Below are 23,739 nucleotides of genomic sequence, written 5' to 3'. Positions count from 1 at the left end.
AATTAAGTCTTATGGAGGATTTAAAAAATTTTCTGAAGAAAATAACTGATGATTTGGATAGTTATCCATTCAATTACTAGTCAATCGCATGACCAATTGTCACCATTGTGACAGCTTGTTACATCAATTGGTTCTGAGCAGATGCCCAAAGCGACGAAGCTTTGCCCAAATCTTTGGCCCAAGATTGTCTCACGTAGCACGCTTTCGGCCGACTTACCGTAACTGAAATTGACAACGGATCGACTCCGATTAACGTGCGTATGTCGTATGCATCGTAGTCGTCATGAAACAAACAATCCGGTTTCAGCACATATCCGCATCTGCCGTTATCAGAGAAACGAGCTTCGTTCAACTGCATCCACTTATCTGCGTGAAAAAAATGAGTTCAGACTTTCCGATTATCCGTGAACTGAAATGTTGCACGCACACAGCAAGATATGAACTAAACCGTTCAACCACAATCACATACAGCAAAACTGTGTTTTGGTTCATCCAGTTTTATTTTTCCAGGCAATATACAAGACAATCTTGGTTTGGGTTTTTTGTTTGTCTTGCTATGTTGTAATAGGCTTAACCCTTTCGGTGCATCTTCACTGCAATGTGGTGTACAAATTGGTGATTGACTTTACAAGTACACTGCATCGTGGTGTAAAATGTAGTATTAGTAATTAGTCTTTATCTCTACTGAAACATGGCAGCACCTGTCAAACACTGAAATATTACTAACTAATAATACACGGTAGTGTAGATGCACTATAGCAATATGACCGCTATTCAACACACTGGGATGGACATTTCTTAAATTTTCAAATTATCACCAGCACTTTTGGGAATGAATTGGTCAGCGCTGAAATGGTTCTATACCAAAAACGATAACCCACCATTTTAATTGAAATATTTTCATTCCACTTTTCAAATCTGATAATGAACATAAGGAAGAGACAGTACGAAATGTCGGTAAATAAAAAAGACTCACTTATAATTACCCAATTATCATTTAATTTAACCCATGATAACATCTGAATTGTAAACAACAAACCTGGAGTCTGGTAATTCAATGCTAACATCTGACAGCCAGAGTTCCACATATTCCGCGGGTCGTAATTGGACGAATCGATTCGTTGACCCTTCGGGTATACTCGACTGATCTGATTTCGGTTGTATTGCAACATTATTTTCACGTTCGTCGCGCTCATCCATTTTTCGATTTTACTCTCGGGAAACGAAGACATCTCGGCCGGATTTCCTGGCATCGCTGTATGCATAACACATGATCGGGTAATAAAACATTACAATCAACAAAATTGAACATTCAACCAGAGTAGGGCCATCCCAAAATAATGGCCTGCTTGCCGTTACCCGACTGACCCAACTTCAAAGGTACCGAGTGAAAACTTTTTTCTGGGATTCATTGAAATAAATTCTATTTTCGACAGAAAAAGGCAGCCCTTGAGTTTTCCAGGAAACTGGCAGTCTTCCACTAGCACTAAGTTGCAATTCATTCAAGTGACTATATTAAAGCTGGTAATGTAATAGCGCGCATATATTCAATGTATTGTTTCATTTTGAAAACAGAGATGACGCTCCAAACAAATATAGCATCTTAGAATTATTCTTAAAAACTAGGCTGTTAAAAAAATTTCCCATGCACAACGCAGATTTGGGATATTGTTTCCACATGAAAAAGGTGATTTTTTTGCCTTTAAATTTTGCAAAAAAACGATTCTACCTACCTACCGACTCATCCAAAATACTTGAGTTAGTGTTATGGCAAAAAGACAATTTATTTGGGATGGCCTAGTGTATAACTATTCAGAAAACTACGGCAAGACGTACCCTCCGGATTAAATGACACAGCTATACAGTAAATGATTAGATCTGAGAATTCCTTCGCAACGCCCATTTCTCTCTCTTTACGCCTTTTATCTCGTTCCTTCAAATACAAGCATAACGATACACTTAAACTATACGTCTGAACTAGAAGGATGCAACTCAAACTGTATGTCTGTACTAGAAGGATACAACAACAAAAAATGACTGTGACTGGTAGACAGTTTCTTCGAGTTTATCTAAACTCCATCATTGAAGAAACATTAACAAAGATGTTTTTGTTTCTGTGATGATGATAAAGTCCGCAACTGTCGGACAATAAATGTTCAATGGTGGGTTTTTACTTATTAACTCAAAATGACTGTCTACCCTAGAAGTTTGTGTCTACCCTGACTGGCTGGGATATTCCATTCATAGTTTCACCAAAACCAGGAGTAATTTTTCACGAATAGTACTATTCTAATAAACCACTTGTTATAAATGTTAAGCGCTACTACAAACCAGTGGTTGGAGGTAACTGGTGGATAACTTACTTAGTGACAATCATTGTTATTGTGGTACATTTATCTAATGATTATCTCTCACAAACTATTGATCAACACTGGCTCCACTTAAACCTTGGAGTAATCATTGAATGACCTAAACAATATTGTATTGAAGCTTTGTGCTTATTTGCTTTACTACTCAAAACACTGTATCGAATATCAACGTTATCCTACCTTAGCTTCACCGGCAATTGAACATTCTCGTATGATCTGTATCCAATCTAACAAATCTTCCGCGCTATCGGTCGCTATCTCGAGCTCTTCGGAAAATGGTGACGCCGGACTCACGATGCGGAACACAAATTCTTTATCACCTCGTCGGCCGATACGCTCTGAAATATAACACAATGAATTTCATCAATTAGACCAGAAACAAACATTACAAGCAACGGATATTCTTAATTGTGATTGTCGATAATTCACTTGAAAAACGTCTCACTATTCTCTTAGTTTTCTTACAAAATTGGGGGGTTTTCTTCGATTCTAAGACAAAACCAAAATCAAGACCAGAGCCACCCACAAGCTCTGAAAGCCCCGTATTCTCAGCACCATTGCACTATCATTTTAACACGTTCGCTGCCGGCTACATGTATATTCGTACTTCCGATTCTTTCACCAGTTGTAGCCGAATCTTCCCATTTACAGTTAAATATTTGCGCTCAAGCATACGGGAATGACATAGTTCCTGATTGGCTGGGAACATGAACAAACTCAGCTTCATTCTCAATGCTCATTGGTCAATTTCGAACTAAGGATGACTATGTAACAGCTGCAGTGCCGACCTACTGTATTTTCAAGCCAGTAGCGAACGTGTTGAAGACAATTGAACCAACCACACGTAAGTTACACAGCTAATTTAAACGATATATGAACTTGGTCTGGAGAATATTCACATGTACCATAGAATTGTTCTATACATATACAAACTGTCACGACTAACTAAGATGTCACTGCTAGTTAAACTCAGCTGAAACATAACACATGCATCTGATGTTCATCAATATTTGATCATTTACAATACTTTGATTGTCACCTACCTACGGCACATCCGACAACATCAATCGAGCCCTTCTGCATTGAACCCAACGGCGTTGAATCATCAGATTCGCTCATCGGATCGATCTCTTCGACAAAGTTTGCAGGGAACCAGCCCTGTTTTTTACCGCCGTAGTCACCTCTCCACCAACCTTCATCCGTTTTAGCGACATTAGTGATGATCGCATGTTTGCAAAAAGATAACTCATCGTCTTGATTGGACGTATAGTCATATAGAGCTTTCACCCTTACCTAGAATACACATGGATTATCCATTTAGTACGTACCGGTATACACAGAACATCCAGAATTTTTAGACCCCTTCCTCTCTACGCAGGGTCAGCGTTATTTTCAAAATAAGAATTTATCTAAATTTCATTTATGGGTCAAAATGGATATCTAAGTAAGCACCTAGGCCAAATTTGACTCTGGCCTGATCAGGGCTAAACTGTCTCTGTGTGGTCATGGATTAAGCTAAGTCCATTTAATATCGTTATACGATACTAAATGACACGTTGCTTTTAGTAATATACTTATAAGACTCAACGTCACAAGACACATAATTTACCTTCGAAGGAATATCATTCGGCCGTATATAAATACCAGCATTAGTCGAGCCGCCGAGAGTTCTGGATTCTGGATCCTGCAACAACATTACACCGAAAAAAAAACGTAAACAAACAAACAAACTTCTGTTCCCAAAGTGCTCTATGTTAAGCATTTGTATCCTCTTAAGATTTAAGAAAATCCAAGCTTATAGGTTTATACTTAAGTAGAAAAAAAACATCAAATTCATCAAATGTTCTTCGAGTCTGAATTTCAATGCTGTCTTTGGAATAAGATCAATCGACTGTCCATGCAGAATCAGGCGATATCTAAAACTTACTAAGAACATTCTTGTAAATGCATGAAAAATCTTTTTACAAACGTATCTTTATCATCCAATGTCATGCGCCAATCAATCTCTGACTCGATGATGAAGATGATGTAGAATATTTTTCTACATGTAAATGTATTAAAAAAGTTTCCAATTTCTTAGTCCTATGGACTCAGAACCATAAGAAAAAAAAACAGCCCTTCGAACTTAACAATTCATTCTTGTGCAACCACAACATAAAACAGGTACCGGCATACCAGCTATCCCACCAGTTTAACTAATAGTCATTTAGGGCTATATCCTCGTAAAATTAGTTCAGTATGAAGTCAAAACTGGATTTTAGGCTCCGGGATCCATATACTATATTAAAAATTGAAATTGACTCTTCCAGTCACCATTCAGTGCAGGGTTTATCGTTGTTTTTTTAACGAGATATATACAGTAGACTCCGCCCTACTAGGTACCTGTTGACTCGGCAAAACGGCTGCATTAGTGAATTTCCATACAAATTTTCTGACAAAAAATGTATCCCCTATGCGCTCTATTCAGTGGATTTCATGCTCAAATCCGTCCTCTGCTCCACCTAACTCGGTAAATTTGAAGTCAACCCTGTGTCGATAGAAATGGAGCAGTTCATTCCCGTTGAACGCGAGAGCCTATGGGGAATTAGGTGCTAGTGAGAATATACGACGATAAATCTCCGCTTTCCCTGTGACCTGATGTAATGTGATGATCGATCCAGTACAAAATTACAAAACAGGTGTTCATTTCAACGGGGTGGCCACTTTTCGAGCTCCTACCGCGACTAAATGTTCCAATAACCCCAAAATATTTCCACATAAACTATCAAATGGACCTAAAAACCCGTATATTGTCATATATTTAATGTTAGGGCCTATATGAACTTAATTGATGATGTAGAAATCCTAAAATTCCCCAATCTCTAATTCAGTGTTCAGTTAACTCGGTAATGATTACGGTCCAAACAGAACTGAGTAAGGCGGAGTCAACTGTAAATTTATATGACTATCTTAAGTGAAATTTCAGACAAATTGAACAACTCGAATAGGATAAGCCAAGAAACTACTAGCTAATTAGGCGGACCTTTGCAAAACACTGAAGGTGGAATCCTCAAATGCTACAGCATCACCGGTACCCGATAGTTTTTTTTTTATATTTAGGAAATCGCTACTTACAACGCCTACTCGATCAACCAAGGCTTGATTCACCGGATAACGAAGCTTCACTTTGCGATACAACGGATGCTTTTCGTAGTAATGTACAAGCTCTATGAGACTTTCGAACGGGGCATTGCCGATAATGAACTGACAGCCTTCTTTTTTAATTCGACAATGCTTGATTTTGCTCTCAGCTCTGAAAATGCGACGAACATTCAGTGTTCTCCCTATGCTAGAATTCTAAAGGGGCTGCATTCATTGTTAAGTGTATGACATTGTTGCTGCTGAAGTAGCAAGGTTTTCGATCCCCCTCCAAAAAAGAAAATTAAGCTAAATTTTGGTATAAATTAAGCTTAACTATGGTGTAATCTTCCATTTGTCACAATAACTCAAAATTTTTCAAAGCAATTATCAGCATTGATAGAATATTAACATCCACTTTTGAAGGAGCAGCAGACATTCTATAAGGAATAGCTGATTTTCAGAACGGTTATAGTAGGTTCATCAGGTTTCATTCACCTGATGAAGCTACTATACACTAGTAGCAAAAGCTCATGCGTCGAACAAACTAGTTAACCTATAAATTACTGTGTCTCGTTGTATATATCCTTTTCCAGGAATGGATGTTCAAATCTAAATTTCAACACAGGATCTCAATTAACACGTTGAGTGCCCGCTACGAATTAACTCTTAATTTCGGTTCTGTCACTAGTGCCCGATATGAATATATTTGTAGAAATTCTTCACATCTACAATAAGATATTTGCACTCTAGAACATGGGAATGACACAGTTCCTGATTGGCTGGCAATATGGACCAACTGCTTCATACTCTACGTTCATTGGTCAATTTCGAGCAAAGGCTTGCGATGTAACAGCTCTAGTGCCAACCTACGAGTATATTCATGTGGCACTGGGGGGCAGCACTGTATTACCAAGCTGGTAAGCAACGTGTTAACAGGGCGGCCAACCAATGGTATGTTTTATCAATAGTAATACATTTTAAAAGCCGTGAAAACCGTCACAATAACATTTTTATGCATTGATAACAACAGTACAAGGAAGGAATGAGGTACCTAGTAATGTAGCAGTAATGGCAGCTCATTGTGACTGCAAACCACGTTCAGAGGATTTCGTTTTCATTTCACTTACCGAAACGATATAGCGAATTCCGACGGATCCGGATCATTCCACGCGATTACCCGTCGTCGAATCAAAAATGCTCCATCGTACTGAATTCGACTCAACATATCCTGCGCTCCATCTCGGCTCAAACGCTCGTGATACCAACTGTGTAACAAGTTGAAAATAAATGACCATTTATTAGCCTCCATTTTTTACGAAAATAGTGATAGGTCCCGGGCTCAAACCCTGCACATTACCACATTATCGCCCCTAGGCCAAGACACCAATCCTCATTACGTCTCTCCACCCAAGAATAAATGGGAATCCGGCTTAGAGATCGGTACTGTTGCTCAGATGTTACTTTTCCCCAAATTCATAAAAACGAATGTATTTCATAGATACAGGCATATGATAATATTAGTATTTCGTATGCTCTTCAAATTAATATGCAATACCGACAGTTGATGATTTCACAATGTTTTTCTGACAGTTTCTGACAGTTTCAAAATTTTGACTAAACTCCACCATCATCAGAGAAACGGAAATATTTGCTCATAAACTCCGAAATACTCTGAGATTAATATCAGTCAACCAGACACGCTTTTACGAAGTTAACAAAAAGAGAATTTGAAACGGGGAATGTTAGTTATTCAATTGATACCTGCAGCCTTCGTGATTCTGGGGTTGCGGAACCGGTTCGGTGAGTCGGCAAATCTGGAAGTCGTGGCTTTTCAACTGATGCTGCATGTAATACGAGACTAGATCGTATAGACTATCGAACGAAAGATTGTCGATCAGATAATATCGCGTCTGGTCTCGTTCTTGTCGCGACCTGATTCGGCAGTGATAAACTTTGCCCTGCCGCCTGTCGCAAAAAAGGGATGAATATTTGAGATGTTGTGCAATGACTGACAGGTACATATAAGTACAAAGCTTATGTGATCACATTAAAATAGTGCGTCTACACACGTCTGGGGCGTATCGTAAGATATTAATATTCAACTGTGTTTAACAGGTGCTGCCATCTTTCATGAGATAAAAACCAATAACTAATTATATCAATACACTGTGATGCGGGGTACTAGCAAAGTCCATCACCGATTTATACACCGCATTGTGGTGTAGACACACAGAACGGGTAAAGTGATTCTATGGGTCAACAATCCAAATAAAAAGCCTTACATCATAAATTACGTGAACTTACCAAAACGAAAGCGAAAAATCACCGACAAACGTCTCACTGTCTCGCACTAAGAATGTACCGTCGCCGAGGTATGAATATTGTTGTAACAGTTCCTCGGCTTCACGCCGTCTGCCAGCTAGCTTTCCAAAAAACCATGGCATACGTAAATGCAGTTCCTCATTGGGGACGTCGTCCTACATAAAATGGAGGAAGTGCAAATAAATGACTATTGCAGTCAAATGAAAAAAAATGCTTTTTTCTAGCCAACATTTTTTAATCAGATGGAGAATTGCTGTGATAATCATTTCGAATCTATACTATAAAGGGTTCTTCATAACCAGTTTGCGTGAAATCTATTGATTGTTAGGTCATGAAACTTGGCCTGTTCTAATGGTGAGGACTGAGAGAGTGGTGTGCATAAGAGCAGAAGCCAGGTCGTGGGTTCAAACCCCATACATAACCGTTGTGTCGACGGGCAACACTTATCATCCTCATTGCCACTCTTTACCCAGGAGTAAATGGGTACCTGGTCTGATAGATGACTCCTGAGTGCTAGTAGTTGCTCAGATGTTACTTCTCCCCAGGGAGAGATGACTAGTACATGGTTAGAATTATATGTTGGGGATAACAATACCAATTTAATGGAAAGCATCATTGAATATTGTATACTGAATAACTATTATCAAAAGATGAAAATTCTATTTGGGCCCAGGGTATAATTTCAAATCTAAATTTCGAATCTAAATCCTCGAAATCCAGGTAGATTCCTGAAGTAGGCAGTGAATGGCGTGTACATACTAAGTATAAATGTGTGTGTGTGTGTTTTGTGTTATCTGTAATTATGTTGCATGACATGTTAGACTTAACACCATTTGCATCTAATGAGATTCTCTCACAATAGCAAATCTTCTTGCTGAGCAAGTGATTTCCCTATTCGGAGCACCGCGAACCAGCCACTTTCAGTACCGGCTGAACAAATTTCTAAACAAATATTCATTATTAGGCATTAATAGGATTCCAGGAATAAAGGGGCTGGTGGAGAAAAGGTTAAGGCCCCCGCACATCCTGGCGAATTCTGGGTACGCATTTAGTGCTGCGCAAAATGCGTACGCATTAAGCGCAGAATATAGGGTCCGCACACGAGCCGAAAACTGTGCTCAGCAGAGGGAGCTGTGGCAAAAGCACATAAGCACATATGCATTATACAACCATATTTACTGCATATCTGCACCATTTACTCGCGACTTTTTATTGCCCTTGTCAAATCTATTTGAATATATAGAGATTTTTCTGTTCTTATTACGTCTACATCGGGATTAAAAGTCATGCAAGGGGAAAATTGTGATTTTGATAATTCAAGTAATCCCATATCATAAAGAAAGTGATAATCATGTCATAAATCAGTGTTTTTCTAATCTGAAATCAATATACTAGCCGCTATCATCAGTTTTAGAGTAATGACGCATGCGCATCGACGACGAATGAAACGCAAATAGCGCTGAGTTGCCCGCACATGAGAGCGCAGTTGGCGCTGCGTCAAAAAATATCAAACATGATAGATATTTGGCGAACGACAAAATGCGCTCGAAAAGGCCCCCGCACACGAGCCGAAAACTGCGCTGCGCCATTTGCATACGCAGTTTTCAGCTCGTGTGCGGGGGCCTTTAGACATTCTTCAGGCTCCTGGGAAAGATTGAGTTATAATTGGAAAGGTCCATCGGGGTTTTATAAGGCTGATGGAACCCATCAAAATTTTTGAGGGGTATCCTAATGCCCATCGGAATCCACCTTAACCCAGCCTTTGCATTTTCAGACTCAAACAGATTTGGTATTAGAGCTTCTATTAGTTCACTGCCCCAGTGCTATGGAATGTATTATCGTCCAGTATTCGGGAATCTTCATCTGTCAATGCTTTCGAACAAAACCTTAAAACATACCATTTAGGAAAGCTTTTTACTATCATATAATGTTGGCCATTATCAATTTCATGATAAGTATTATTGTAACCTCTTTTACGTAAAACGTTATGATCATTTTAAAGTAAAGTAAATGTAAACAAAAAATCATTATTATTATTATGTTATCAAGACTCTTTAATTTTCCTTAATTTTTTGTGTATTCTGCTTATGTAATAATAATAAGTAATTCATAAACTCAAGCTGAATTCGTAGCTGGATCGACAGGAAATTGTTTGATAGGTAACTAAATTTAGGGGCCAGAGCAATAAATTCTTTCTGAGGTACACAAATTCCGCAGTGTGAGCAGGGATGGATCACTGTCGCAATGAATTGAAGAAAATTTGTAACATACCGTACCTCGTAAGTATAATAGTAAAATAGTGAACGTGATTTCAAACTTGCTTGATACAGATGTACTCACATATCGATACAAATTTACTTACATATACACCATTGGCATTATTGAGATCAAGTCCGTTCAAGTCCAGATTCAGCTCATCTACTTCATCTTCTTCTTGGTTTGAATTTGTTTCAAACGTATAGTGCATCCTGTTGGAGGTTAATACAAAGTAATGTGGATTCCACGTCTGAAAGAAAAAGGTAATTCTCACAATCAAAATTATATTTTTTCAACCCATTAGCACTAAGGAATTTTACTATGTAGTGTCTATTACTCCTCAGAAAATTCAAGGGAAAATCCCCACGATACAAAATAGCTAAATTCCAGTTGATTTTCATGTATTACAAGTTCATGCTATTTTTTTGTAAATAGTCAATGCTCTCATATGATATAAGATTTGACGAGGTGGGCCACCAAAATCATGACCTTTTGCCCCTTGAAATTTGTTTACTTGGATGTAAGCGAGCACTCAGATCTGTTATGTTCATACTCCAAATACTTGAGAATTTTAAATAGGAAGATGTTGATTTCTGAGACAGAGTTTTGACACAGTTTTGAAGTCTTGGGTGTCTAGTTTATGATAAGCTAATGAGTTCGAATCTCACCACAACCGTTTTTGTGTGGCAGACGAAAAAAGAGTAAGGGCGGATTTGGGCAGCATGATGAGTAATAGGTAGGCCTGCTAATAGGGTAAGGTCCAATTTGTAGTCAAACTGTTGCCATCTAAATCAGAGGTGTTAACCAGTTTCTTACAGGGTTAGATGAACTTACGTGATTTATCGAATCTTCCAGATATAAAATGCCATTCTTCGCGCAATTGCTCAAATCCATTTCTAAAGTAGAAAAGAAATGGAGTTTAATCAACTCTTTCACTCCAAGAATTTTGTACACAGCCAGTACCAGATGGCATTAGCTTATCTTTGATGATGCATGTATGTGGCAATGTCTTTACAGCTGGATAGGTATAAGGAAAGCATGTAGTATTCTGCTTTTCAATAAACACCTATGTTCCATGTAGTAGTGTGCCGTGCTCTATTAGCACAATTTTTACAGGTCAAATACAGCCAACCAAAATATCAGTATACAATAGGCAACTGAAATTGTGGTGAAACAGCAGTGAACAGGTTAATACTTGCAAAGGGTTACTATAGCAGTTACTGTAGTAACTTACCTTCATCAGTATTTAGAGGAGCTGAATACCATTTCTCATTTGCACCTTCCCGTAATTTCTTATGCTGCAATGTATATTGAACAGCAAGCTAACGATAATGTGTCAAAAGTTATTCTATGCAACGAAGCTGACATAGGCGACAATGGCTCTCAGGCCAAAAAGTGAAAAAGGACAAAAGTGAACACAATAGCCCAATGGTAATTCGATCAATTAAATCATACTAGAGGTTTATTCCATTTTCAGCTTGATTGTGTAGCATCGAAATTTTTCCATTGATAATCGTTCAACATAGGAAGTGGATGCATTTATATTTCGAGGATAAACTTAACAATCATTATGCATATGTCACAGCGGTGTGCATCTCATCTCTGCATCATTGGCCATCAAACCGAAAAAAACTGCAAATGCGTGCCAGCCTTATATTAGGCTATTCTTCCTTACCTTCAGTATGATTTTTCTTTTCAGCTGATTTGGTGATGGAAGCTGTTTAGCGTCTTTTTCCAGAGGATCGGTGATCAACATTTCTGAAATTCATTGCTTAATATTAGCTTTTCAGTCGCTTCAATATTGACCCCTAAAGCACCAGAGACATTGATTGCCAAAATAAAAGAGGTAAACTGGTGATGATCGTCGACGAACTGCAGCCATACTTTAGTTCACTCTTGTATTTGTTTGTCTTGAGTGTATCAATATTTGATGCTTTTTAGCATTGTTATAAGACACATCCCCCAATGAATTAATGAAATTGTTGGATTTTTCAGTCATTACTATCCGACAGTATGGCTTACAAATGATACATATCTTGACCAGGAGCTATGGGATTTCAATATGGTTATAATGCCTTGTTACAAAATTGTTTTTCATAATCGGTCTTTAAAAAGCGCTCTCTCCAAGTTGACCAATTGACATGACAATTAATTGTGATTAATTCATTTTGAAAGTTTATTTCATTAACTTTTATTTGAAATGAAAGCACATTTTGGTAGCCATATAGCAATATGTCTGACGCTAAGCATTCTGCTAAAACAATTTGACACCGGGTGGGAAAACAATTAGGATAAATTAGTGCTTTAAGTGTTTAACACCGTCATGAACATTAACGCTGCCATATCAGGCTGTGCTAAGGGGATTTCAGTTCAGGGGTAGCAAACGAACCCCCTAAAATTCTTAATATGCCCTTCAAAAGGTCAGTGCCAAGAAGTGCCCCATTTCATGGTGAAAAAGGGCCTGCATATTAAATCCCAGCTAAATGAATATCAAATACCTCCGAAGATATCCCTAAATGCCTGAGCCATATTGCGTTGCTGAACAATTCTGCAGTGGTTTTCTATTGATAAAATGAGTGGAAACCTGTAAAAATCATAAATAACACTTTGATGAATTCCATAAGGTACTGATTGATGGGAAAATCAGCATCAAGCATCAGTCATAATCAACGGTTTGTCTACTGTCTACATGTACTTACTCGCTGGATACAAAAGCATGCTCTTTAATGGTTTTGAGAACATCGAGAAACTTGATTTTGGAAGTCAAAGTATGTCCATGATAAATATACGGCATATTATCAGGCCCATCCCAGCAGTCCACTGAAAGGAAACATCAAACATACTTAGCTGTCAACTGTTAGCTGGGCCACCAGAGATGATGGATATTCTTGATATGCTAAAACCAAATTCATCAGCAGCCAAAACTTCAATGACCACAAACGCTGTGATTTAGATATTCGCATGAGAGCTACCAATACCACATACATGCACGAAAACCAAACTATGGCTTCAAGTGATTATTTTGTCAAGACTTCGACAAATTTCAAAAATATCAATCAATCATTTTGGCAAAAAGGTTGAAATTTTCAACTTTTAGACAGAAAGCCAATTCGACTCATTGAATGCTCATCAATCTCATTCCAAAAAGTGGCCACTTTTATTTGACGTGCTCTTTCCCTGACATGTATGTCATTTTGCCCCACTCGGTCAGCTAAGATTCCAATTAATTGATACTATCAAATACATTAGACATAGACGGAAACTGTTCGATTTTACCTGCCATCTAGCAATCTCAACAAATTTCACCGACTTTTCCCTGGTTTTAGCCTTTTTTTATAACAAAATTCCCTGAATGTTCCCAGACTTTTTAAAAGAAAAGAAATACCCAAAGTGGCCACCCTGTTCAAGTCAATAGATTACACACACAACTTAATTCAATATCCGCGTACTTACATTCAATACAACGACAACCCATACGCAAGCATCGGGCGTACGCTTCACAGGAAGATTCACTCCGACACTGATCACCAGTCAAATACCTGCATAAAACATACCGTTGTCTTTCTAATTCAATGTCAGATATATCATTTGTACCAATGGCACATTACTGGTAGACTGTGATATTGATCTCAGAATTTCAGAGTTAATGAGCAAAACCGACAGTTGATAATTCAACAATTTGCTCTTGACAGTTTCGAAACAAAAATAATATAACTTCGTCTCTGCGATAATGAAGTTTAGCCAAAATGTCGAAACTATCAGAATAAATGGGTTACCGGCACTCAACAGAAGGCGCTACAAAACACTGGGTTATTTGTAGTGAAAAGCAGTTCATTTTCAATGAAATTTCAACTCCAAGTCCGATAATTATCAAATGAGTGGTCGGATGGATATAAGATTCCCTTTCTCACTCAGTTTATGGTATTATAGATTTCACTGAAAATTGATTTACTAATGAGAAAAGTAGATGTTAATCTAATTGAAATGTAGAAGGAAATTGACACGCCAGGTGCCAATAGCGAACCTGGCAGATTATCGCTGAATCCTCGCTTGTCACGGTAGCGTTGCTGGTACCCCATCCTTAAATCATCAACGGTCGGTTTTGCTCATTAAACAACCGTACAGCGTGTTTGCGTATTGTTGTTTCGACTGAACTTACGTATTATGCGAAGAAGCAATCCAGTAATGACTTAACGGACGGTTCATATCTTGATGTAACGTATCGTGCGAACTATCTCGAATAGTATTGTGATGTGAAAATAAGAAACCGATGAACTGAAACGATAATTTTAGGTAGAAGATAGTGCAGGGTTCATAGTGTCCTTGACTAATATCATTTAATGACTTTCAATGACTATTTTGACTCCTATTTAGTCAGGAATCCGGAAATCTACATTTTCTAGGCATTCTCATGATTGGTAGATTTTAAGAGCTGTATAACAGTGAACTTGTATCTTGGATCTGCAGATGATAACTAATGACTGATGCCAATCAATGACTATGACAACAAGTTTAGAGTGCGTTCCATGATACTCGAGGCCTTGAATTGACCCATTCCCATTTCAAAACTTCTAAGGACTTTAATGGACTGTTGTGAACCCTGATTACGTGCGATTACGCATCCTGGTACCGCGTTCACTCTGATGTCATCGCCAAATATAAGTCCTGCGCTAAAAACTACGGATCTGGATTCATTGACCTGTACAAACTTAAAAACACAATTGCGATGGCTCAGCTAATCCCCTGTAACCGGTTGCATAGTCATGGCTTAGACTTAAAACTAGTCTAAGACCAACTTAGTTCTATAGCCAATCTAACCAGACTTAAGATTTAAGACCACTTATTGACTTAAGTCACGACTGTGCAACTGGCCCCTGGAGCCAGTAGCTGTCGAGGCATAGATTTAAGAACTTTCATTAACCGTTGTGGGAACAACTTGAAACAAGCCTAACGCTTTTCATTTTAGACTGAAGTCACAAATGGACAACTGGGCCATGCGTTATTATTTAGTAAATACTGCGTCCAGCCAATTCTTCAAAAGTTGGTAAGAGTTAACCAGTGGATAGTTGACATAGTGACAAAAGTTCATTATCACTTTGGTATTTATCCACTGGTTATCTTTAGAGTGACAAACCCCTGGATCCGGTTCCACAGTTGTGAGTTAGAGTTAACTCTGAGTTAAAGTTAGTTCATTTTCAATGTTTTAATTCTAGAGCCAAATTTAACTCAGAACTGTGGAACTGGACGTATCGGCCCCACTCCGCGCGGATGCGCCACCGCGCGGGATTTACGAGAAGCAGCAAACACAAACATGGCCACTCTCTCAATTTTCAATGATAGAAATCGTGTGTGCATTTCAATCATTTCGGCTGTTAGGGTTTTAAGGCACAATATAAGTTGATGATGTGATATGGCGATGTTATTTAATGATAATTCCGCAGTGAAGCTAGTCACGAACAGTGCCGATTGAGTGTACAGCTGCCAAAAACACTGAAATGTGCGTAGTTGCGTAACTATTTGCAGTGAATTGCAGACGAAACATGAAGCCTTAACGGCCGTTTAAAAAAAAATTATACCAATCGCAATTGTAAAATAAAAATGAGATAGAACCTAAGTTCAAATTCTGGCCATTTCTAAAATGTTATTACTAATTTTTAGTCAGTGCCGAACAATAATGAGGGGTGGTAGGTAGTCATGCAATTCAAGTCATCATTTATTACACGTTACTTCCGTGTTGTTGAAAATCTCGCGAGTCCTGGACCAAACCCCAATTTGAACAATGTGATCTGTGTGCTGGCCACAAATGCACACAGATCACACTACACTACCCATTACACACTCCAGTACCCACAGCTTTCACATATCCATCCAAATATTTAGAGTGTCTTTCTTCCTGGGTCCTGGTCTATAAGACTAACCCCACAATGATTTAAGAATAAACAAAACTGAATAAAGTCATTCTGATGAAATGTTCAGATGTTCAAGGAATATAAATGGCTGAAGTATAGTGACAGAAGGGGTAAGCATTTAATACCGTACCTCTTCAGCCGAGAAATACGGATCAGAATCGCGGATTGGATTCGCTAAATAATCCGATATCAATTTCCCAACATCATCCAAGTTATTGCCAAGAGGATCCTGAAAGAAAGGTCACTTTTAATTTTGAAAATCTGCGACATAGTTCGAAGCGAAAAGTACATACGATTTTCACAAACCTTTTGTTCGTGTACCAAGAAATTACATAATTGTTCTGGAGAAATACGTCCTCTGAAATTTAAAGTGGAATGCTGGAAATATGTCTTCGATGGTACATAGAATTCAATACGATGCTTGATAATACATAATTCAAAATTTTATTGTACATGGGTATAAATTTCTGAATTGATACTAAAGTCTATTCAATTTATTTTGTCATCGATTTTTTTTAGATATTTGGCTTCATCTTTTGAAAACATACCTCTAATCGGACTCAATACGACCAGTGAAACTTTGCAGTCTGAATAAACTCATCATTTTTATATCAATATATCAATGTATTGAAGGATTACCAACAAGTCTTTTTTAATTCATTTGAATCAGAGAATCGATTTTACGAACTAAATCAACGTCAACAATATGTTCCTACGCCTACAGTTTAGAATTGTTTTCAAATCATCAAAAATCATGGTTCATATGCATGGAAACATATTGTTAAAATGTCTCTTCTTTTCCCTTTTCAACATGAGAAAATGATGACTTTTTGGCAATCCTCCAATACGGTATAAAACATATAAATTGCCCATGGGCAAAGTGTGGTTTACCTTGAAAGCTAGAGGTTGTTTGGGGTAAGGGCATTGCTTGAAAAATCTTTTAAATTCGTGACTTCAAAGTTCTATCTTGTATTTCATCTTTCTCAAAGAATTATTTTGTAGTCAATAAGACTAAAAATATACATTTCGTAGGGTACAGGTAGGCGCGGCAGGGAAACTATTTTATATTTTCAAAGAAATATTTTTCATAATATGAAAAAATATTCAAATAAAATTCATATGATGTCACATATCAGAGGGTGGCTGAATATTTAGTCTTGGAAACCTCTTCCAATGTATGGCCGCGGAATCTAAACCGGCGCAGTGAGAAATCGGCGTATTAGATCCTGGAATTTACTACTACAATATTCAGACCTCGACCTATACTTGTAGTTTGCTGCTTAATATTTTCAGGTCACAAGAAATTACAATTTATTATAAATTATATCAAACAGAAAACATAGCGCTCATCTTCTGTTGATGAAATGTCAGACGCGCCAGCAAGCAGCGTTTACAGTATCACTATAGTCGTGTATACCGTACGAGCGTGTGTTTGTGTATGCAACAGTCTATAGCACTCTGCGCGCACGTGGAGGCCTTGTGTAAGTGAGTGTTCGCTTGCACTTCAGTGTCAATCAAATCAATCACCGGGTATTAAAATGAAACAATACCTATAATAATAATTACATTCTCATCGGCAATGAGCATTTTAAATTTGCACGTAATACGGTACCTAGTCCAATGAGACACGTTCGCCATTCTATGGCTTTCCCATAATTATTTTAGTAGCGCCGGAATTCCGTATATCCCAAAAACAGCCAATCACATTCGCTCGTAGAGACAACGCCCCCCAATCGAGGTCATTGCAATTTTATACGCGAGAGCTAAGAATTTTCCTGCCAAGAACAGTTATCGTAGAATTTTAACAAAGTTGACCATGTACATCGACGGAGGTTCGTCATGTCTTCAAGCGCATCGATTATACGTCGTTTAACCCGAGAACCAATGAAACAAATGCTCACATAGAAAAATGTACCGCGATTTTACATGAAATTGGCTCAATGCCAACTTCATATCGCTGACAAAGGTAAACCAAAAACGATGGTTTATTCAGCCTGCATAATTTCACAGGTCACAATTGAGACCAATTAGAGGTAAGTGTTCAAAAGATTGTGAAAGTGAAATTTTCAAAAAAAAAGATGACAAACAAAAATAAATACCGGAAGACATTAGTTATAAAACGTTCGACATACCTTTCATCGCAGTACTGTTGAAAATATTCCGTAAAGATCTGATAAAAGAAAAATACGATATACGAGTAGAAATGTTCACAACGTTAGGTAAACAGTGAAACAAAAATACAAAATGATTTTCGCGTGAATATACTCACATTCGGAACTGCTATGATGTTCTGATACAAAGTCACAAACTGCTCAAACCCTATATCCTGAAGTTGTGGGTCAATTTCCTAAAGTATTCATTTTTTAATTATTCAAGGTTTACTAAAAATCAATCGATTGAGTAGGTAAATTGTCTTTATCTTTCATGCAAATGCGGAATTATTGTTTTACTCGCCTGCCATTTCTCCCGCAGCTTATTACCAGACATTTTACAGTGCACCTTCGGCAGCCAGGATTTTACGTCTTTGAACTGCAATCTGGAATATACAGAAAAACATTAAGAAAATATAGCATTGCATAATAACAAGTTTTTCATCCACCAGCAATGGGATGCCAGGGCGATCTTCTGAACGTCTACTTACTGCTTGTTTCTTTCCATGGTAAAAAATTCTTTCCAAAGCCATCTACACGAAATAAAAGAAAGATATCGTGAATTTAGACGAGTATTTGCGGTTATTGTGGGTCAGGTTTCATACAGGCCCACATGCGAGTTAGACTGCGAGTAAGCTAACACAGTTATCGGAACTCTCGAGTTCAAGGTGAATGAATAAACAACAAATTTGGGTATCGAAGGGTTATGCAGGCAAGAAGCTGGAGCCATCTATTCTGAGGGATTAATGATGCAGAGGAGGCGATATCGGCTATGATCAGTCTTATAAAACACGTTCGCAAAACAACGTAATTTTGAGCAGTCTAAATTCGGCCCATCCTAAATTGGTCTATTTCAGAACAGACCATTAAGAGTAAAATCCCACAATAAATGAATTGATAGGTAAAAAAGTTTTTTCAAAATACTAGAAATATTTCGGAGGAAATATATCTAGAAATACTTTTTCAGTCTAAAATGCTAAATTCTTTCTTAGTATTTTAGATAAAACTTCGTTAGCTATCAATTCATTAATAGTGGGATGTAACGTTTTATCATGGATATTGTGATCTATAACTGATTCAGAACAGACCATTGCTGTAAGCATGAATAGAAACTGCTCTAATTTCATTCTAATCTACGTCGGATTTCAGACATGGGTCAAATTAGAATGGACTAACAGGCAATAGTGTGAACGTGGCTTCAGTGCTTATCACCAGAATTACCTTTCCACTTGAAGTGTATAGGGCCCAGTTATTGTATCATTCACCAAATATTCCAGTCCCTCAATCCAGATTCGAACTTCATCAGCATTCGCCGCTACAACAGGATTAATCAATGTATATACATGTCGACTGTATTTAGGCTAAAAAGTGATACCTTTGATCTCATTTCTGCTGAACTGCTGAAGTTGACCAGGCTGGTCGCCTAGATACCCTGTACATTGCTTTTTTCAAAATGATGATCAACCTAGCCATTTACTGATGCAGCAGTTATAGAAATGAACGGATTACAAATTTCAGTGCAGTTTACAGAAGTGACCCAGCCGATTTTAGGAAAATGAGGTCTCATTTTATTTCAACCTTATGGAGAGAAGAATTTCATACAAATAAAATCACCTGAAAATGACAACGTCTTCAGGTTGAACTCGCTTCCGTAGAAAACAACAAAACACTGCGCAGTATCGAGCCTCTTGGCGTCGTCGGACCACTTTTCGAAGTCTTTCGAGTTTTTGCCGAGGCGTATTTCTTTTACTTCTCTTAAATCAACTGCAATAAAAAGCGTGATAATATCTTAATAATCAGTCAATCAACGTGTAAGCTGTATCATGATTACAAACCAAAATTTTAAGTTTTTTGTCAATTGCTCAGAAAGTTTCAAAATATTGTATTACTGAAATCAAATTAATGATCCTTTACAGACCCAGAGCCAAATTACCTAATTTGTTCCAATTACCTCAATATTAGGAATTACACTTATCGTACTTTGTGGTACTATTTTGGTTTCGGCATTAAATTTTTTTTGGCCCACCTTTTTCCCCGAAAATAGTATGCCAAGCTTTACATTAAATTTCAAATGGCCAAATGATCGGAATTTAGGAATATCAATTGAAAGTCCTAAACCATGCTCAATTTTTACACCTAAAACCGACATCCTAGCATGTAACTGACCCATTGCTGAGGTCAAGGACGTTGATCAATTGTGAAATTTATGAAATTTGAACTGAGAATTAAGGTCACATTACCACTCGGAAGCTATCCCCGTAGCGTTGCTCTGGCGCGATAGACGGCATCACAAAATTGTTCAGAATACAGGACATTGGGTCTCAGAATGTGACCTCATTTCTAAGAATGTACAGCAGCAGCTGTACAGAGGGCTGTACGTAGAGGATAACCAATTCAATTCATTCTTTATTGACACCAGTAAATTACACAATGTACACATATTAGACAACAACAACAAAATTAGATACCACAAAAATAAACGGACCACACCATCGATTAGAAACAACACCCTCAACTCGATCGTATCATGAAGTGACAAATGACGCCGCTCCGTCTGATTAAGAAAATAATTTGTCAGCAATCGATTTCCTACGTTGACTGATGATAGAGCGAACTGATTATTGATAAAACCACGACTCTATAATGAAGTCACAACACCATTTTTTTTTCAATTTACCTGTACCATCCAACAAACGATATCCAGAGCCTGAAACGTGTTTAAACCGTAACGAGAAACAAATTACAACGCTTTCCTTCGGGAATATTCATTTTTTAAGAACGAATTCTAGATTACAGTGTTTTGCCCTTTTGTTCACTTTCATAAAAATATTCCAATGCTAGCGCTTCCTATAAGTGTACAGGGCGGATCCAAGGGGGCCTGAGAGGCTCAGCCCCCCTTATATTTCGCCACGATAACATTTTCAAAACCTGGCTTAAGAAAGTTACACATAGGCCCTACAGAGGCAAATTATTGATTAGAATAACCTTAGTGATTAGAATCACTCTAGATGCTCAGAAAATTGTCCATTTTTTCAAAATTTTCTTCGGGGACCCCAAAACCTCTTTAAAGACTTTTTTGCATCTACAGCACTCATGAACTCGTACCAAGTATATGTATTAGTGTAGGCCTCGGATTTTAGGGCCTATTAAAAAATTCTTGGATCTGCCAAAGAAAGATTATGGTAATTTTAGCCTCAACAACATAATGTTCGTAATTTCAATAGACCCTGAGAGAAAATGACATAAAACGAGCTGAAACAGTTTATTTATATTTTTGTTGTGAACAAAGGCTTTCGTGAACCGGGAAGTAAAATCTAATTGCCAGAATATAGCAATGCATTCCAAACTTCACACAAAAGTGAACACAGAAGTCATGAGACAGGATTTAACAAGTCAAACTAATACATTATAGCTTCACACCTGGAAAGAACTCGAATTCTTAAATCTAATAATTTGATGAAAAAAAAAAACTGTATCAAAGCCTTTGATTATCACCAAATCAGTCATACTGCCAGTAGAGAACTGCGCACTGTAGGCCCTAAAGGTTTCACGATCCCCGAGTCGGCCCCTTGCATGATTGTCTAAATGGCTAAATGAGTATCCCAAAACAGCGCACGTTTCAAATTTCCAGTGTTTGCAAATTATTGCGCATCTGTTTGTTCATCAATAATCTCAAGATGGGTGAAGTCCCACAGCTAATAACTCGCAAACTACGCCGCGCATCGACATGGAATTCTCACCACTAAAAGATACTTACTATCTTTCTTTGATGAAAGTTTAGTTGGAGTAATTTGGATGACAATTTCTCAATTCTTTTCAGTTCATAACTTTTGAAGTCTGGGAATACTACATGATAAACTGATGAACCTGTTTGCTAAACATGAAAAGTCATCTGCCTACGTGTATGAATAAAGTGCCGATACTATGTTCCTTGCTCAAATACATCGCTAAGGCTCAAATCGTAACCAATAATGAAACAAACCGAGATGTTTTGCAATCGCGTTTAAGTTTCGAACTCAATACAAGGATATAGCTAATCGTGTTAACGAGCAATTAAGCAAGCGAGCTAGTGACGACATGGGTAAGAGTCCATAAGAAATCTTCTGGTCATCCAGCCACACATGAGATTTAGCTACCGGTATTAGGAACATCACTGCCCATATCGGTAAAATAACATTTCACCTATATTGAAGCAGGTAAATCTGTGATACACCTATCCCGCGATATGCTAAGACATGTTTGAATATTGTCAGAACCCCTCCAGGCCTGTGTACTTAATGTGCAGCTCGAAATTTTGACATCTTGACATTCAAAGGAGCTTCCAATTTCAAATGGATATTTATCAAACCATGGATAAAGGGTCCATGATCGAACCAAAGTAATGCCAGGCCTGTCAACATCTGGAAAGTGCTTCTGCTTTTCAGGGCTTTAAGTTGGCAGGTTTTGAGGAACATTTTCATTGAAATACGAACGAGAATTTGCTAAGTTATCAGTAATCAAGGGGGAGGGGGTAACAACTTCGAGATAACACCTTTCATATTTCTGTTCACATCAAATCAGTATTTCTCCAGCAAAAAGAGTAACAACTCTAGAGGCTTAAAGAAAGAAGAAAATCAAGGGCACTTGGTAGCTCTGCAATAGGTTGCTGAAAGAGGCGGCCAAGAATATTATCAAGTATGGGTCTATTGTGTAGGTTATTGGATATTGGAAATTTATCACCTCAGTTCCTAAGCATGCCCTATAGCTAAGGGCAATAGGCCTAATTGAAATAGTCTGTTGATGTCAATTATTCTATTAGATGCAAAATTTTGAACTCACACCAGAGATCATCGTTAGGTGTGTTTTTGATAAAAAAATTCACTCTTCATGTGGGTTTTAAACTCAAACTTATATTTTTCAAAGATATGGTCATATGAAAGGCTATAGGACTAGTTCGCAAAAGCGCATCGTCGAGCACGCCTGTCAAAACAAAGAAAATATTTACCTTGGCCGTCGTGTCGACGCGCCTGCGGACCCGATATCCAAATGAGCTGTCGCGTTTCGAGGATCACTTTAATGAGCCAACGTTCCGGTTTCTTTCGCACGTTGAATTTCGTCATCAACGCGCCCTGTTCGAGGCGACGTCGTATGTAATGCATGCTGTCGTACGAACCGCCGTTTGATAGTCTCGACGACGACGAACACTTTCTACTTCCTCCGACAGATCCGATCGAGCCGGCCGACGTCGAAGGCGACGATGACGCGAAACTCGAAGCTGCAGCCGGCATCGCCATCGCGACAGTCTGGTTTTCGATACGATTATCGCGCAGATTTTAATTGATGAACTCGAATAAACGGCTGTCGATCAACCTGAAAAATATCGCATATTTTTAATTCGATGGCTATGAATCCAGGTTTCCAAGATGTAACATCTAAGCCGAGATCGCGCACTTTTTGGCCCGTACCAGATTAGGCACATGGGTGGTTAATTAAAAAGGGCCAGTGCCTTCAAAATTACCATTGAAAATTTCAGACATGTTCAAAAATGTGCAAAAATAGACTGATTAATGGCCGTTTGTCAGCTATCTCAGATCAGACAGGGCCAGTTTTCGGGGCCGCAATATGTCTTGGGTA

At 38.1% G+C, this 23,739-nt stretch overlaps 1 protein-coding gene across 3 annotated transcripts in view; it reads right to left on the bottom strand.

Moving 5' to 3' along the window:
- LOC141902912 (1-phosphatidylinositol 4,5-bisphosphate phosphodiesterase gamma-1-like) overlaps positions 1-23,739 on the bottom strand; it is a 41,967-nt gene that overhangs the window by 17,540 nt on the left and 688 nt on the right. For 2 of the 3 annotated variants that reach the window (XM_074790854.1, XM_074790855.1), the window contains exons 2-28: positions 23,111-23,475; positions 19,741-19,890; positions 19,348-19,441; positions 18,618-18,659; positions 18,431-18,512; positions 18,246-18,323; positions 18,109-18,146; positions 16,283-16,334; positions 16,107-16,205; positions 14,227-14,342; positions 13,521-13,606; positions 12,767-12,887; positions 12,566-12,651; positions 11,743-11,825; positions 11,302-11,365; positions 10,902-10,963; positions 10,174-10,317; positions 7,794-7,966; positions 7,251-7,454; positions 6,617-6,754; positions 5,484-5,661; positions 3,979-4,053; positions 3,413-3,662; positions 2,550-2,707; positions 1,837-1,933; positions 1,040-1,255; positions 218-366 (exon numbers count right to left, since the gene is read on the bottom strand). In XM_074790854.1, the coding sequence (XP_074646955.1) occupies positions 218-366; positions 1,040-1,255; positions 1,837-1,933; positions 2,550-2,707; positions 3,413-3,662; positions 3,979-4,053; positions 5,484-5,661; positions 6,617-6,754; positions 7,251-7,454; positions 7,794-7,966; positions 10,174-10,317; positions 10,902-10,963; positions 11,302-11,365; positions 11,743-11,825; positions 12,566-12,651; positions 12,767-12,887; positions 13,521-13,606; positions 14,227-14,342; positions 16,107-16,205; positions 16,283-16,334; positions 18,109-18,146; positions 18,246-18,323; positions 18,431-18,512; positions 18,618-18,659; positions 19,348-19,441; positions 19,741-19,890; positions 23,111-23,399 (3,324 nt within the window). In that variant the 5' untranslated portion in view covers positions 23,400-23,475. Of the gene's footprint in view, positions 1-217; positions 367-1,039; positions 1,256-1,836; positions 1,934-2,549; positions 2,708-3,412; positions 3,663-3,978; positions 4,054-5,483; positions 5,662-6,616; positions 6,755-7,250; positions 7,455-7,793; positions 7,967-10,173; positions 10,318-10,901; positions 10,964-11,301; positions 11,366-11,742; positions 11,826-12,565; positions 12,652-12,766; positions 12,888-13,520; positions 13,607-14,226; positions 14,343-16,106; positions 16,206-16,282; positions 16,335-17,588; positions 17,838-18,108; positions 18,147-18,245; positions 18,324-18,430; positions 18,513-18,617; positions 18,660-19,347; positions 19,442-19,740; positions 19,891-23,110; positions 23,476-23,739 lie in introns of those variants that run through there. The other variant, XM_074790857.1, reaches the window with a different exon arrangement.

This window comes from Tubulanus polymorphus, chromosome 3 (genome assembly GCF_964204645.1).
Source record: "Tubulanus polymorphus chromosome 3, tnTubPoly1.2, whole genome shotgun sequence".
Lineage (NCBI taxonomy): Eukaryota > Metazoa > Nemertea > Palaeonemertea > Tubulaniformes > Tubulanidae > Tubulanus > Tubulanus polymorphus.
The sequence above is the reverse complement of the archived record's forward strand: the minus strand, read 5'-3'. Positions and strand labels throughout refer to the sequence as shown.